The sequence below is a fragment of the Chiloscyllium punctatum genome, chromosome 6, assembly GCF_047496795.1.
Source record: "Chiloscyllium punctatum isolate Juve2018m chromosome 6, sChiPun1.3, whole genome shotgun sequence".
NCBI classification, from domain to species: domain Eukaryota; kingdom Metazoa; phylum Chordata; class Chondrichthyes; order Orectolobiformes; family Hemiscylliidae; genus Chiloscyllium; species Chiloscyllium punctatum.
Window position 1 is genome coordinate 67,178,143 of NC_092744.1, and position 12,480 is coordinate 67,190,622.

Sequence of the window (12,480 nt, forward strand, 5' to 3'; positions counted from 1 at the left end):
TGAACCTTGAATTGTTGCTTGTTTTTGGGCTGCTGTATTGGCCCTCAATTGTAACTAAACATAAGTGGGCTGGTTTCTTTGCTTGTGGCATAATGCATTTACTGTTGCTTGTTGAGATTGTTACAATTTTAGATTATGACAAATAGAAGAAGCTAAAGAGTGTTTTAAGTATGTTCTTTTTTTCTTGCAGGCTTCGTGCATTGTCAAGTGGTGGGAGTATTACCTCCCCACCCCTCTCACCAGCATTGCCAAAGTATAAATTAGCAGATTACCGTTACGGACGAGAAGAAATGCTAGCACTTTATGTAAAGGATCTCAAGGTATATCTTGGCAAGATCTAGTAAATTGAATGGTGAATGTTAAAAATGGATATAACTGATGGAATTGGTTGGAAACATTCTTATTTCTTTTTGTGATTTAATTTCTGGACTGTCTCTTAAATATTTAGTCTCAAATTCTTCCATGGCACATATTGAGCACATATTCTTAGGAAGGGATCCTTATTTTGGAATGTAAAACTTATCTTTTGGCTTTGGGAAAACATGGCATTTGAATATATGTATTGGATGTAAATAACTATGAAGAATGCTCCTTCTCAACCTGTCCCCTTGCCTGAGGTGTAGTGACTGTGTCTGGTTAAATCATCACCAGTTGTGTGTATCTGATGGAAAGCAGCCTTACGTTCTTGTAAATTAAAATACTTGGTTAACAATAGTAGATCAGGTTTGTCCTGCAAGTGGACTGATAATTTGTTTCTAGTAGTCAATGTCCCATTGTCTAAATCAGTGTTGCACCCTGAAGTCTTCCTCTTCCCTCAACTCAATTTGATCTGATGGCTTGGTTAAATTAATGAACAATGAACGTTCACTGGTTGCATTCTTCCCATGCTAATAGTTAGCTAATAGTAGGAAGCATCAACATGCTTGGTTTTTTAACATTTGTGTTTGAAAAGACTACAAATAATCAGCAAATGTAGAATTGTATACTAAATGACTGCTACATTTAAGACATAAATTTTAAAATCTACAGCAAAATAAGAAATAAGAGCAGAGGTGGGTCACTCAGCCCATCAAACCGCCCCCATGATTTACTTAGATCGTGACTGATTTTGTATTTCAATGCTATTTTTCCATGCTACCTCCATGTCCTTTGTCACTGGAATCTAGAAAGCTACTGATTTCTATCTTCAACATGATCTTCTACAGCCTTCCGAGGAAGCAAATTCCATGATTCACAACAATTTTAGTAAAGAAATTCCTCCTCCTCTCCTTCCCAGTAAAATCTCAAACTTTTTTTATTTAGGCCCTTATTCTGACCAGTCCCTAAATTCTCCGGGATTTCTGAGAGGATTTTTTAACCTTCCTTTGTGAATGCAAGCTTCAAGTGTTTGTCTAGTTTCTGTGCCTTATGTCCCATTATAAATTGTTGTCTTGTTTTCTGCCTGCAATGTGCCCAAAATTGTCTTGCTAATCTTCTCTTTTCATACATCTAAGTTCTTATTGTCTCTTTATTATGTTTGTTGCTACTTTAAATTACGGTTTATTTGCTTAAGTTTCTTGGTCATCTCTGACTGTTAGTAATGATAATAAAAGTTTCTTTCAATACATAAGAAACAAAAGAGAGGCAAAAGTAGAGATTGGGCTGCTCCAAATTGATGCTGAAAGGCTAGTGCTGGGAGATAAGGAAATAAGTAAAGAACTTAATAAGTACTGTATGTCAATCTTCACAGTGGAAGACATGAATAATATTCCCAACAATTAAGGAGAGTCAGGAGCAAAATTGAGTATGGTGATCATTACAAAGGAGAAAGTACTTGATAATCTAAAAGATCTAAAAACTAATAAATCTCCTGGCTACATTCTAGAGTTCTGAGGGAGGTGGCTGAAGAAATAGTGGAGGCGTTGGTTGTAATCTTTCAAAAGTCATTGGAGTCAGGGAAAGTCCCAGATGATTGGAAATCGCTGTTGTAAACCCCTTGTTCAAGAAAGGATCAAGACAAAAGATGGAAAATTATAGACAGGTTAGCCTAACCTCATTGTCGGTAAAATTCTAGAATACATCGTTAAGAATGAGACTTCTAAATTCTTGGAAGTGCGGGTTGGATTAGAACAAGTCAGCATGGATTTAGTAAGGGGAGATAGTGCCTGACAAACCTGTTAGAATTCATTGAAGAGGTAACAAGTAGGTTAGACCATGGAAACCCAGTGGATGTTATCTACCTAGACTTCCAAAAGGCCTTTGATAAGGTGCCTCACGGGAGGCTGCTGAGTAAGGGGAGGGTTCATGGTGTTCGATGCGAGCTATTGGCATGGTTTGAGGATTGGCTGTCTGACAAGGTAGAGAGTTGGGATAAAAGGTTCTTTTTTGGAATAGTAGCTGGTGAAAAGTGGTGTCTAGCAGGGTTCAGTGTTGGGGCCGCAGCTGTTCACTTAATATATAAATGATCTCGATGAAAAGACTGGGGGCATTATGGTGAAGTTTGCCGATGATACAAAATTAGGTGGACATGCAGGTCGTACTGAGGAGGTGGGGAGGCTACAAAAAGATTTAGATAGTTTAGGAGATTGGTCCAAAAAATGGCTGATGAATTTCAATGTGAGCAAATGCGAGGTCTTGCACTTTGGAAAAAAGAACCCAGGCATGGACTATTTTATAAACGGTAAGAAAATTCATAAAGCCGAAGTGCAAAGGGATCTGGGAGTGCTAGTGCAGGATTCTCTAAAGGTCGACTTGCAGGTTGAGTTCCTGATTAAGAAAACAAATGTAATGTTGTCATTTATTTCATGAGGATTGGAATATAAAAGCAGTGAGGTGCTACTGAGATTTTATAAAGCTCTAGTTAGGCCCCATTTAGAATACTGTGTCCCGTTTTGGGCCTCGCACCTCAGGAAGGACATACTGGCACTGGAGTGTGTCCAGTGGAGATTCACACGGATAATCCCTGGAATGTAGGCCTTACATATGATGAACAGCTGAGGATCCTGGGATTATATTCGTTAGATTTAAGAAGGTTGAGGGGAGATCTGATAGAAACTTACAAGATAATTCATGGTTTAGAAAGGGTAGATGCTGGGAAGTTGTTTCTGTCAGGTGGGGATACTAGGACTTGTGGGCACAGCCTTAGAATTAGAGGGGGTCAATTTAGAACGGAAATGAGGAGACATGTCTTCAGCCAGAGAGTGGTGGGCCTGTGGAATTCACTGCCATGAAGTGCAGTGGAGGCCGGTACATTAAATGTTTTGAAGGCAGAGATTGATAAATTCTTAATCTCGCAAGGAATTAAGGGATACGGGGAGAGTGTGGGTAAGTGGCGTTGAAAGGCCCATCAGCCATGATTGAATGGCGGAGTGGACTCTATGGGCCGATTGGCCTTACTTCCACTCCTATTTCTTATGGTCTTAAGAATGTTCTCAAGCTGCCAACTTAGTACCATTTTGGCAATATTCCGAGCCTCTTTGTTCTAATACAATGTTCACTTTTACGTTAGGAGAAAGTGAGGACTGCAAATGCTGGAGATCAGAGCTGAAAATGTGTTGCTGGAAAAGCGCAGCAGGTCAGGCAGCATCTAAGAGCAGGAGAATCGACATTTTGGGCATGAGCCCTCAGCTCACTTTTACGTTGGTCATGGTTGGATCACTTTTCTGGCTGGTGATTCCTTTCTGAAAGGAATGTAAATTTGTTGTAAACTGTTCAATTGCCAGTTTGTTGACTGCCATATCCTGCACTGCATGCACTTTCTGGTCTTGGGCTGTCTACAAACAGCTTCAGCTATTTTGTGAGTAAAGGAGCAGTATAAGCACCCTACACAATGAGTTTCGACATCTTATTTTTAAAAATTCAGTCAGTCCTTTCTCAATCCCTTTTAAAACATTCCATTTTCCATTTCAGTCTCCATCAAAAAATACAGAAGATGAAATGAAATGAAAATAATCCAAAATAGTGCGTGCTTTCACTTCATGATGTGCTGCTTGTCCTTATCCCACAGTTGGCCAAATTGTCACTTTTGCTTTGACAAGTTCACTCATCTGGATTTATAACTACTTGACTTTTTGTAGCTGATCGAACAGTTCAGTCAGATAGTGTAAATGTTCTTTGCACACTTGACTGAAAGCAAACCAAATCATTTATGTAAAATGCACAGTTACATAAACTTATTAACTATTGATAATAGTTCGAACTGTGTATTTTTTCATTCCAAACAGCATGATCTTCTATTGGTAATTTCCATCCGGTATTATCAAAGCCAGTTTTCTTTTTGGCTGTATCAGTCAATGGAACTTGCCAATATCCATTTAGATTTTGGTTATGAACCATGTGTTCAGTCTGTTTACTTCTATCCTCCAGTCTTGGAATAGGATATTTTTCTACTTTTGTTACCATGTTGCCTTTGATAGGTAAAAAAGAATTGTTGTGGTTTTGGCACCATTGCAGTAAGTGAACTCTAGCTATGAGCACTAGATTTAATAATGTCATGGTCTTAATGTCCTTCCATTCTTGAGTTCAGTTTTCTGGTTTGAGTTTAAGGATGTTGCTTTATAGATAAAGCATTTGCTATATCAACATCATGAATAGTCAAAAAAAATTTTATTTTTGGCCAATGCATGTAAGCCAATTTGATTCTCATCTTTGTAAGTCACATTGAACATTATCTGGAAGATATAAGCTATATAAACTTCTAAATATGTCTGAATTATCCCATCTGATTGCTGAAAAGGGTCAATATTTTAACTTTCAATTTTTGATTCTTCAATTATTCTGATTTTTATTTTGCTTTCAATGCCTGTGATTATTGTAAATTTATTTTCTCCTGCGTATCGATCCCATCATCTTTTTAACATGACACACTTGTTGCTTCTTTCTTCCATCTAGAGTGCTCACTGCTTAATTTACATAGTTTTTAATTTGATAAGATCCATCGAGTCTGCACTGTCCCTCTGTTCCACCCAGATCTATCCCCCAATCCAGTCTGTATTAACCCATATTTACCATGGCTGATCCACCTAGCCTCTCACCCCTGGACACTATGGGACAATTTAGCATGGCCAATCCACCTAACCTGCACATCTTTGGACTGTAGGTGGAAACCAGCCACTCATCAGAAACCCATGTAGAGATTGAGACACTGTGCACACTTCACGCACAAACAGTCACTTAAGGCTGGAATCGAACCCGGGTCCTTGGTGCTGTGAGGCAGCAGTGCTAACCACTGTGTAGCTTGTTTTGCTCTTTGCCCTTACCCATTCTTCCCATCAAAAAATTCCAACTTTTAGATGCTGATCAAGTCGCTATCTCTTTCTTCCTCACTCCATGTACAACTCTGGCTCAGTGAATGCACAGCCCTTTAAAACATGCTTTTTAAAATCCTTCAATCCCCCTTTTTCCACTGGCACACGCATCTGTTCAAAAGTTTAAATTCCCCTTTAATCTGTTCCAATTTACATGTTCAGCACCCTTCTAGTGCTTTTTGGCTAACTTGCATGCTGTGGTCAGTCCCTTTTGAAATTCAAAGCTCAGGCTGGCAGCATAGTCTCAACTTTGATTTATCAATTTCTCTTTAATCAAATAAACAATCAAGTAGTTCAAAAGGATGGAATCCTGATCCTAATATCAAACAGTAACAAAGGAATTCTCTTATCCCAAGGATGTTATTGACAGAGTTCTAATCATAATCTTCAAAGTTTGATGCCATCTTTCCAGTGCCTTTGAAATTTTGTGTTTGACAGGCAGAAGATGTAAATTGTTTTATTCCTAAATTACTGGTAATTTCTTTGAATATTTGTGTAAAATTTCAACTTTAATCTGATTGGGGTAATCCATACCTCATTTTGAAAAAAATGAGCACTTTTCCAGTGACACTTTACACTCATTTTTCTAGCAGGCACTGCTTCAGGACATCTTGTAGAAGCATTTGTCATTGTTAAAAGATATTTATTTCCATTCCTGGTTATCGGTGTAGATTATGCACAATTTTGAGACCCTGTTAAATTGTTCTTCGAAGACTGGTATCAAATTGAAGGTGTAGGTTTAACTATTTGGGATTACCCCATTACCTGACGTGTATGACATATCTGGCAAAGTTTGACGATATATTTTATCTCATCTTAGCCAATAGAAATGTTTTCCCCATTGCCTGGCTGACTTACCATTGGAATTTTGAGAGTCACTTGCAAATTTTGTTACAATTTGAAGATGGCTTGCCACCTGATGGACCACTGCCTATTTTTCATTGGCTGTTACTTTAATGGCTCCCTTTTCCTCACTAGTACTTTGTCTTTGAAGTAATAACATCCAGTCAATTTGGTGTAACTCTTTCAGTTAAAAATCGGCATGGTGCATTTCTGTAAAGATGATGAGCTTAACATATCAGATTCATTCTCTCTTTTTTTTAGTTTCATTTTCAAAACATGTATTCTTTAAAAATGTAACTGAATTTCTGAATCATATCCCTGTTTCATCACCACCTCTTCTTCCTGTCTAATTCTTTGAAACTTGAGATCCAGTTGCAACACAGCCAGGAAGCAATCCAAGGTATTCCTCATGCCATGTTTCGATTTCTTTTACCTCTACTAGTTATTCAAACATGCCTAGTGTGACTGGTGTTCTTGAATCTGCCAAGTTATTTCCCAAAATTAAAATTTGTTCCTTCCATCGGAAATTGCTAAAGTACTCCTACAAGACTTGATTGTTAACTAATTGTCTCCTAATCCAGCTCTGTATAGTGAGCCTGGTTTGTAACCTCCGCAAATGCCAACACTCAATCTTTTTATGCTTCATTTTCCTCTCTAGAAGATAAATAGTGTCAACAGCCAGCAACAGTGACTGACTTGCTCCAGTGTGACTCAATATTTTGAATAAAAACAAAATACTACTAGTGCTGAAAATCTTAAAGAAACACAGAATACTGGAGAAACTCAGCCGGTCTGTGGAGAATGAAATCGAGTTCATGTTCTGAGTCTGGTATGACTCCTCTTCAGGAGAATACCTCTTCTATCTGCTATTTCGAACTTCTTCCATATCATAATTTCCCTTACATTCTCAATTTTTCTCTCTCTTTAGTGATCAAAGCCACTGATCTCATGGCATTACTTTGTCCCCTTGCAAATTCTACAGATGTCTGATTTAGGTTTGTTTCTTATTGTCATAGATTCATAGAGTTATACAACTTGAAAACAGACTGGTTGATCCAACTCATTTGTGCCGAACAGACATCCTAATCTGACCTAGTTCCATTTGCCAGCATTACGTTCGTACCTCTGCAAACTCTTACTATTCATATACCCATCCAGATGCGTTTTTAGTATTGTAATTGTATCTGTCTGCACCACTTTCTTGGCAGCTTGTTCCATACATGCACCACTCTCTGCATGAACAAATTGCCCCTCTGGTCCTTTTTTAAATCTTGCCTCTCTCACATTAAACCTATGCTGTTTAGGTTTGGGCTCCCCTACCCTAGAAAAAGGACCTTGTCTATCCATGCCCTTCATGATTTTATAAGGTCAGCCCTCAATTTCTGATGCTCAAGGGAAAAAAACCCAGCCTGTTCAGCCTCTCCCTACAGCTCAAATGCTCCTTGTAAATCTTTTCCGCGCTCAAGTTTAACAACATCCTTCCTGATGAAGGGTAACCAGAATTGTACAGCGTTCTAAACGTCATCTCGCTAATATCCTGTACAGCCACAACATGACATCCCAACTCCTAAACTCGGTATTATGACCTGTGAAGGCAAGCGTGTCACTACCCTGTCCACCTGCAACTCCACTTTCAAGGAATTATTCACCTGCAACTCAGATCTCTTTGTTTAGCAACACTTCTTTCAGTCCTGTCATTAACTGTATAAGTTCTGTCCTGATTTGCCTTACCAAAATGCCGCACCTCACATTTCTCAAAAGTAAACTCCATCTACCCCTCTTTGGCCCATCTGATCAAGGTCCTGTTGTACTCTGAGATCTTCTTCACTGTCCACTACACCACTAATTTTGGTGTCATCTGCAAACTTACTAACCATATCTCTTGTCTTCACATTCAGACTATCTATATAAAATTATGAAAAGCAGTGGACCCAGTATTGATCCTTGTGGTACACCACTGGCCACAGGCCAGCTGTCCAAAAAACAGTCCACCACCACCACACTGTCTCCTACCTTCAAGCCAATCTTGCATCCAGTTGGCTAGCTCCCCTGGATCGCATGTGATCTAACCTTATTATCCAGTCTACCATGCAGAACCTTGTTGAATGCTTTGAAATCCATATAGACAACGTCTGCCACTCTGCTTTCGTCAATTTCTTTGACACCTCTTCAAAAATACTCAGTCAAGTGAGACACAACTTCCCATGCACAAAGCCATGCTGACAATCCCTAATCAGTCCTTGCCTTTCCAAATGCATGTAAATCTTTCCCTCAGAATCCCCTCCAACAACTTACCTACCCCTGACATCAGGCTCACCGGTCAATGGTTCCCTGGCTTTTTGCTACAGCCATTCTTAAATAATGGAAGCACATTAGCCAATTTCAAGTCTTCTGGCACCTTGCCCATCGCTATCGATATTGCAAATATCTTAGTGAGGCACCCAGCAATCACTTCCCTAGCTTCCCACAAAACTCTGGGAACACCTGATCATGTCCCAGGGATTTATCTATCTTTTGTATTTTAACATCAGAATCTCCTATTATGTAATATGAACTTTTTTCAAGACATCTGTTTTTCTCCCCAATCTTCCCTAACTTCCATGTGCTTTCTCAATATTATATACTGATGCAAAATATTCACTTAGTATCTCCCCAGTCTCCTGTGGTTCCACACATAGATGATCTTGTTGATCTTTATGGGGTCCCATTCTTTCTTTAGTTATTCTTTTGTCCTTAATGTATTTGTAGAATCTCTTTGGAATCGCCAACGCTGTCTCATGTCCCCTTTTTGCCCTTCTGATTTCCCTCAAGTATACTCCTACTGCTCTTATACTCTTTTTGTTAGGGATTTACTTGCTCCCAGCTGTCAATACCTGATGCCTGCCTCCTTTTTCTTGACTAGAGCCTTAATTTCTCTAGTCATCCAGCATTCCGTACACCTGCCAGCCTTGTCATTCGCCCTAACAGGAACATATTATCTCCTGAGCTCTCATCATCTCATTTTTAAAGGCCTTGCAATTCCCAACCGTCCTTTTACTTACAAATAGCCTCTGCCAAACAACTTTTGAAAGTTCCTGCCTCATACTGTCAAACATTTCCTTACTCCAGTTTGGAACTTTGACTTTTTGATCAGTTCTATCAACTATTTTAAAACTAATAGAATTATGATCACTTGCCAGAGTGCTCCCCCATTGACACCTCAGTCACTTGCCTTGCTTTATTTCCCAGCAGAACGTCAAGTATTGCTCCTTCTCTAGATACATCCACATAATGAATAAGAAAGTTTTCTTATCCACACTTAACAAATTCCTCCCTGTTTAAGCTCTGAACACTGTCCCAGTCAATGCTTGGAAAGTTAAAATCCCTGTACTATTAAAACTTTTTTTTTTCCTTACAGATATATGAAGTCCCCTTACATATTTGCTTCGTAATTTCCCAATGATTATTGGGGACCTATAATGCAATCCCAACAAGGTGATCATCCCCTTCTTATTTTTAAGTTCCACCCATATAACTTCATTGGATGATCTCCCAGGAATATCCTGCCTAAGTACAGCATAACGTTCCCCCAACCAAAAATGCCTCTTGCCCCTCTTTTCTCGCCTCCCTTTCTATCCTCTTAAAACTCAACTCAACCTTGGAACCGTTAAGCTGCCAGACCTATCCATTCCCTCAGTTACATTTCTGTAATAGCTGTGTTGTCCCAGTCCCATGTTCCCAGCCATGCCCTGAGTTCAATACTTGCCCGGTTCGTCTCTTTCGTTGAAATAAATTCAGTTTAATTTATCAGTTTATCTCATTCTCTGCCAAGCTCTTGTCTGCCTGATGGTTGGACTTGCTGCACCTATCTACTGTATCAGCCTGAGGTTTTTTCCTCACTATCACTTTGGAATAATTTAATACCAATCCTTACTAAAAAATCAATCAAGAGACAGATCACAGTATAAACATAAGAAAAAAAGTTGTCCTTACCTTATTCCCAATTATAAATTTACAGAAATAAAAACAGATTAAGGTTTAAAAGTTTTAGAAGTCTTGAAAATCGCTCATTTAGCTGATCAGGCTCAAAAAACAAAGGTCATATTCTTTTGTAGGTTCCGGCTTTTTTTCTAAATCAAAGAAACCTTTTGCATCGCTGAGAGTTCCCATGTTAGTCAGGAAACTTCCCTGCTTGTTTGTTGTTTTAGTGGAATCAGAATCCTCCTCTGAATTACTTCCACCTTCTTTCCTTACTCTTAGCTTTCCTTTGGCCAAATCATGTCTAATAGCCCTGTCTCTTTGGGGTTCAAGTTTTTAAAATTCCTCCTTCCTTTGTTTTTCTTTGAACTCAAGTATTTTCATTTCTTTTTCTCCAACTCAAGATTTTCATTTCTAGCTATGTCTTACCTACTTTTGGCTGTGACATCTCAATTTCATGTTTCCCTTACTCCAATTCTAAATGTTGAATAATCGCATGAAGAATCTCCTTACTACACCTTTACTTTTGCCTTCAATTTGTCTGCTAATGTTCTTAGTTTAACTGTAACCAGATATTTCAATCCACCTATAAATCTTGCACTTTCAGCAAACTGACAATATTGAAAGCCATCTTCAAAATTTGTGCCATGATCTTTATCTCACAGATCCTTCTTAAATCCAATGAAATCAAATCCTGCAAGAACAGGCACTTGATATCCCAGCTCATGTCGCTATTGACAAGTCAGATCCCAGCCTGAAATCTGGCTTGATGGATCATTTAGTTTTAAATTAACATAGTGGTCTTTCAGTGGAACAGAAGTGCGCAAGGCTGCATGTTTAACTTTAAAAATAAAGCAAAATTTATTGTATAAAAGTAATGAAGATGAAATAGAACAAACCAATTCAAAAGATTTTGAAACACAGCAGAATAACATCCTACCTTTGCCAGAACCATCACTTTTCATGTTTTGGATACCAGAGCATTCCTCTTTCTACTCTCAAACAAATATAAAATTCTACAATTATTGAGATCCCCCATATTTATTATTTACTCTTATTTCCTAATTTATACTAGGTCCTACATTCCAACTACTGTTGGTAATGACCTGTACACAACTACACACTTGCTGTCCCGTTCTGTGTCTTAGCTTCTCCCAAACTGACTGTATATTATGATTTTCTGATCTAAGATTCTCTCATTAATGTTTTGATCTTTTGCCTATGCTTACTAAATGTTGAATACCCCTTCAACTTTCTGATCCCTTATTAAACGTTCTCTGGCTGAATATGTCATTGATTTATTTAACTTGTAAGAATGCTGTTTGCATTCAGACTACCTTTAATTCTGTCTGTGTATTACTTTAGTAACCTCTAGCTGCATCAGCAGGTGTGCCCTGAAGTTTGTATCCTCCGTATGTTCCTGCGTCACTTTGATTGCCGTTTCCCTCACTGCTGCTTTGCTGTTTTACCTTGTCAAGGTTGTGGTTCAGGTTTTAAGTTTGCTCACTGAGCTGGAAGATTTGTTTTCAGATGTTTCGACACTGTGCTAGGTAACATCATTGGTGACCTTCAATTGAAGCACTGGTATACTGTCCTGCGTTCTATTTATGTGTCTTGGTCTGTTGTGGTGCGTGATAACACTTTGGTGGTTTTTCTGAAAGGTTGGTAAATGGGGTCCAAATTCATGTGTGTTGATAGAGTTCTGGTTTGAATGGCAGGCCTCTAGGAATTCCCATGCATGTCTTTGTTTAGCCTGCCCTAGGATGGATGGATTATCCCACTCTAACTGGTGTTCCTTGTCTGTGTGTAAGGATATGAGTGATAGTTGGTCATGTCTTTTGGTGGCTAGTTGGTGCTAATGTATCCTGGTGGGTAATTTCCTTTGTATCTTGGTCTGTTGTGGTGGGTAATATCATTTGTCTGTTGCAGTATATATAAAATACCCTGCAGGATATTTTATATATACTGCAACAGACAAGTGATATTATCCACTACAACAGACCAAGACAAACAAATAAAAAGCGGGACAGTACACCAGCGCTTCAATGTAAGCTCACTGATAATGTTACCCTAGCATGGTGATGAAACATCTGAGAAATTTTCCAGCTCAGCAAGCAAACTTACAATCTGATTTTAAGAAACCATTTGAATACCTGAGTAAGGTAGTAACCTCCTGTAAACTCACGTTATAATGTCAGTGTCTGCAGCGTTTTTCAGCCATGTTCAGATCCTCAAGGCCTGACTCTTGACCAAATGAGTGTGATTTTAAATCGCTAGGCCATTTTGCACATAGACAGCTTTGTGTAGCTATTTTCAGGTTGAGGCATCCTTTTGATGTCTTGCGCGAAGGAATAGCTGGACATACTGTTGCAGTCAATATACTAATTTACTCATA

At 38.7% G+C, this 12,480-nt stretch overlaps 1 protein-coding gene across 6 annotated transcripts in view; it reads left to right on the top strand.

Moving 5' to 3' along the window:
* Nucleotides 1–12,480, top strand: part of gigyf2 (GRB10 interacting GYF protein 2) — a 207,024-nt gene that overhangs the window by 28,588 nt on the left and 165,956 nt on the right. For all 6 annotated transcript variants that reach the window (XM_072572842.1, XM_072572845.1, XM_072572847.1 and 3 more), the window contains exon 3: nt 191–320. In XM_072572842.1, coding sequence (XP_072428943.1) covers nt 191–320 — 130 coding nt within the window. The remainder of the gene's footprint in view (nt 1–190; nt 321–12,480) is intronic.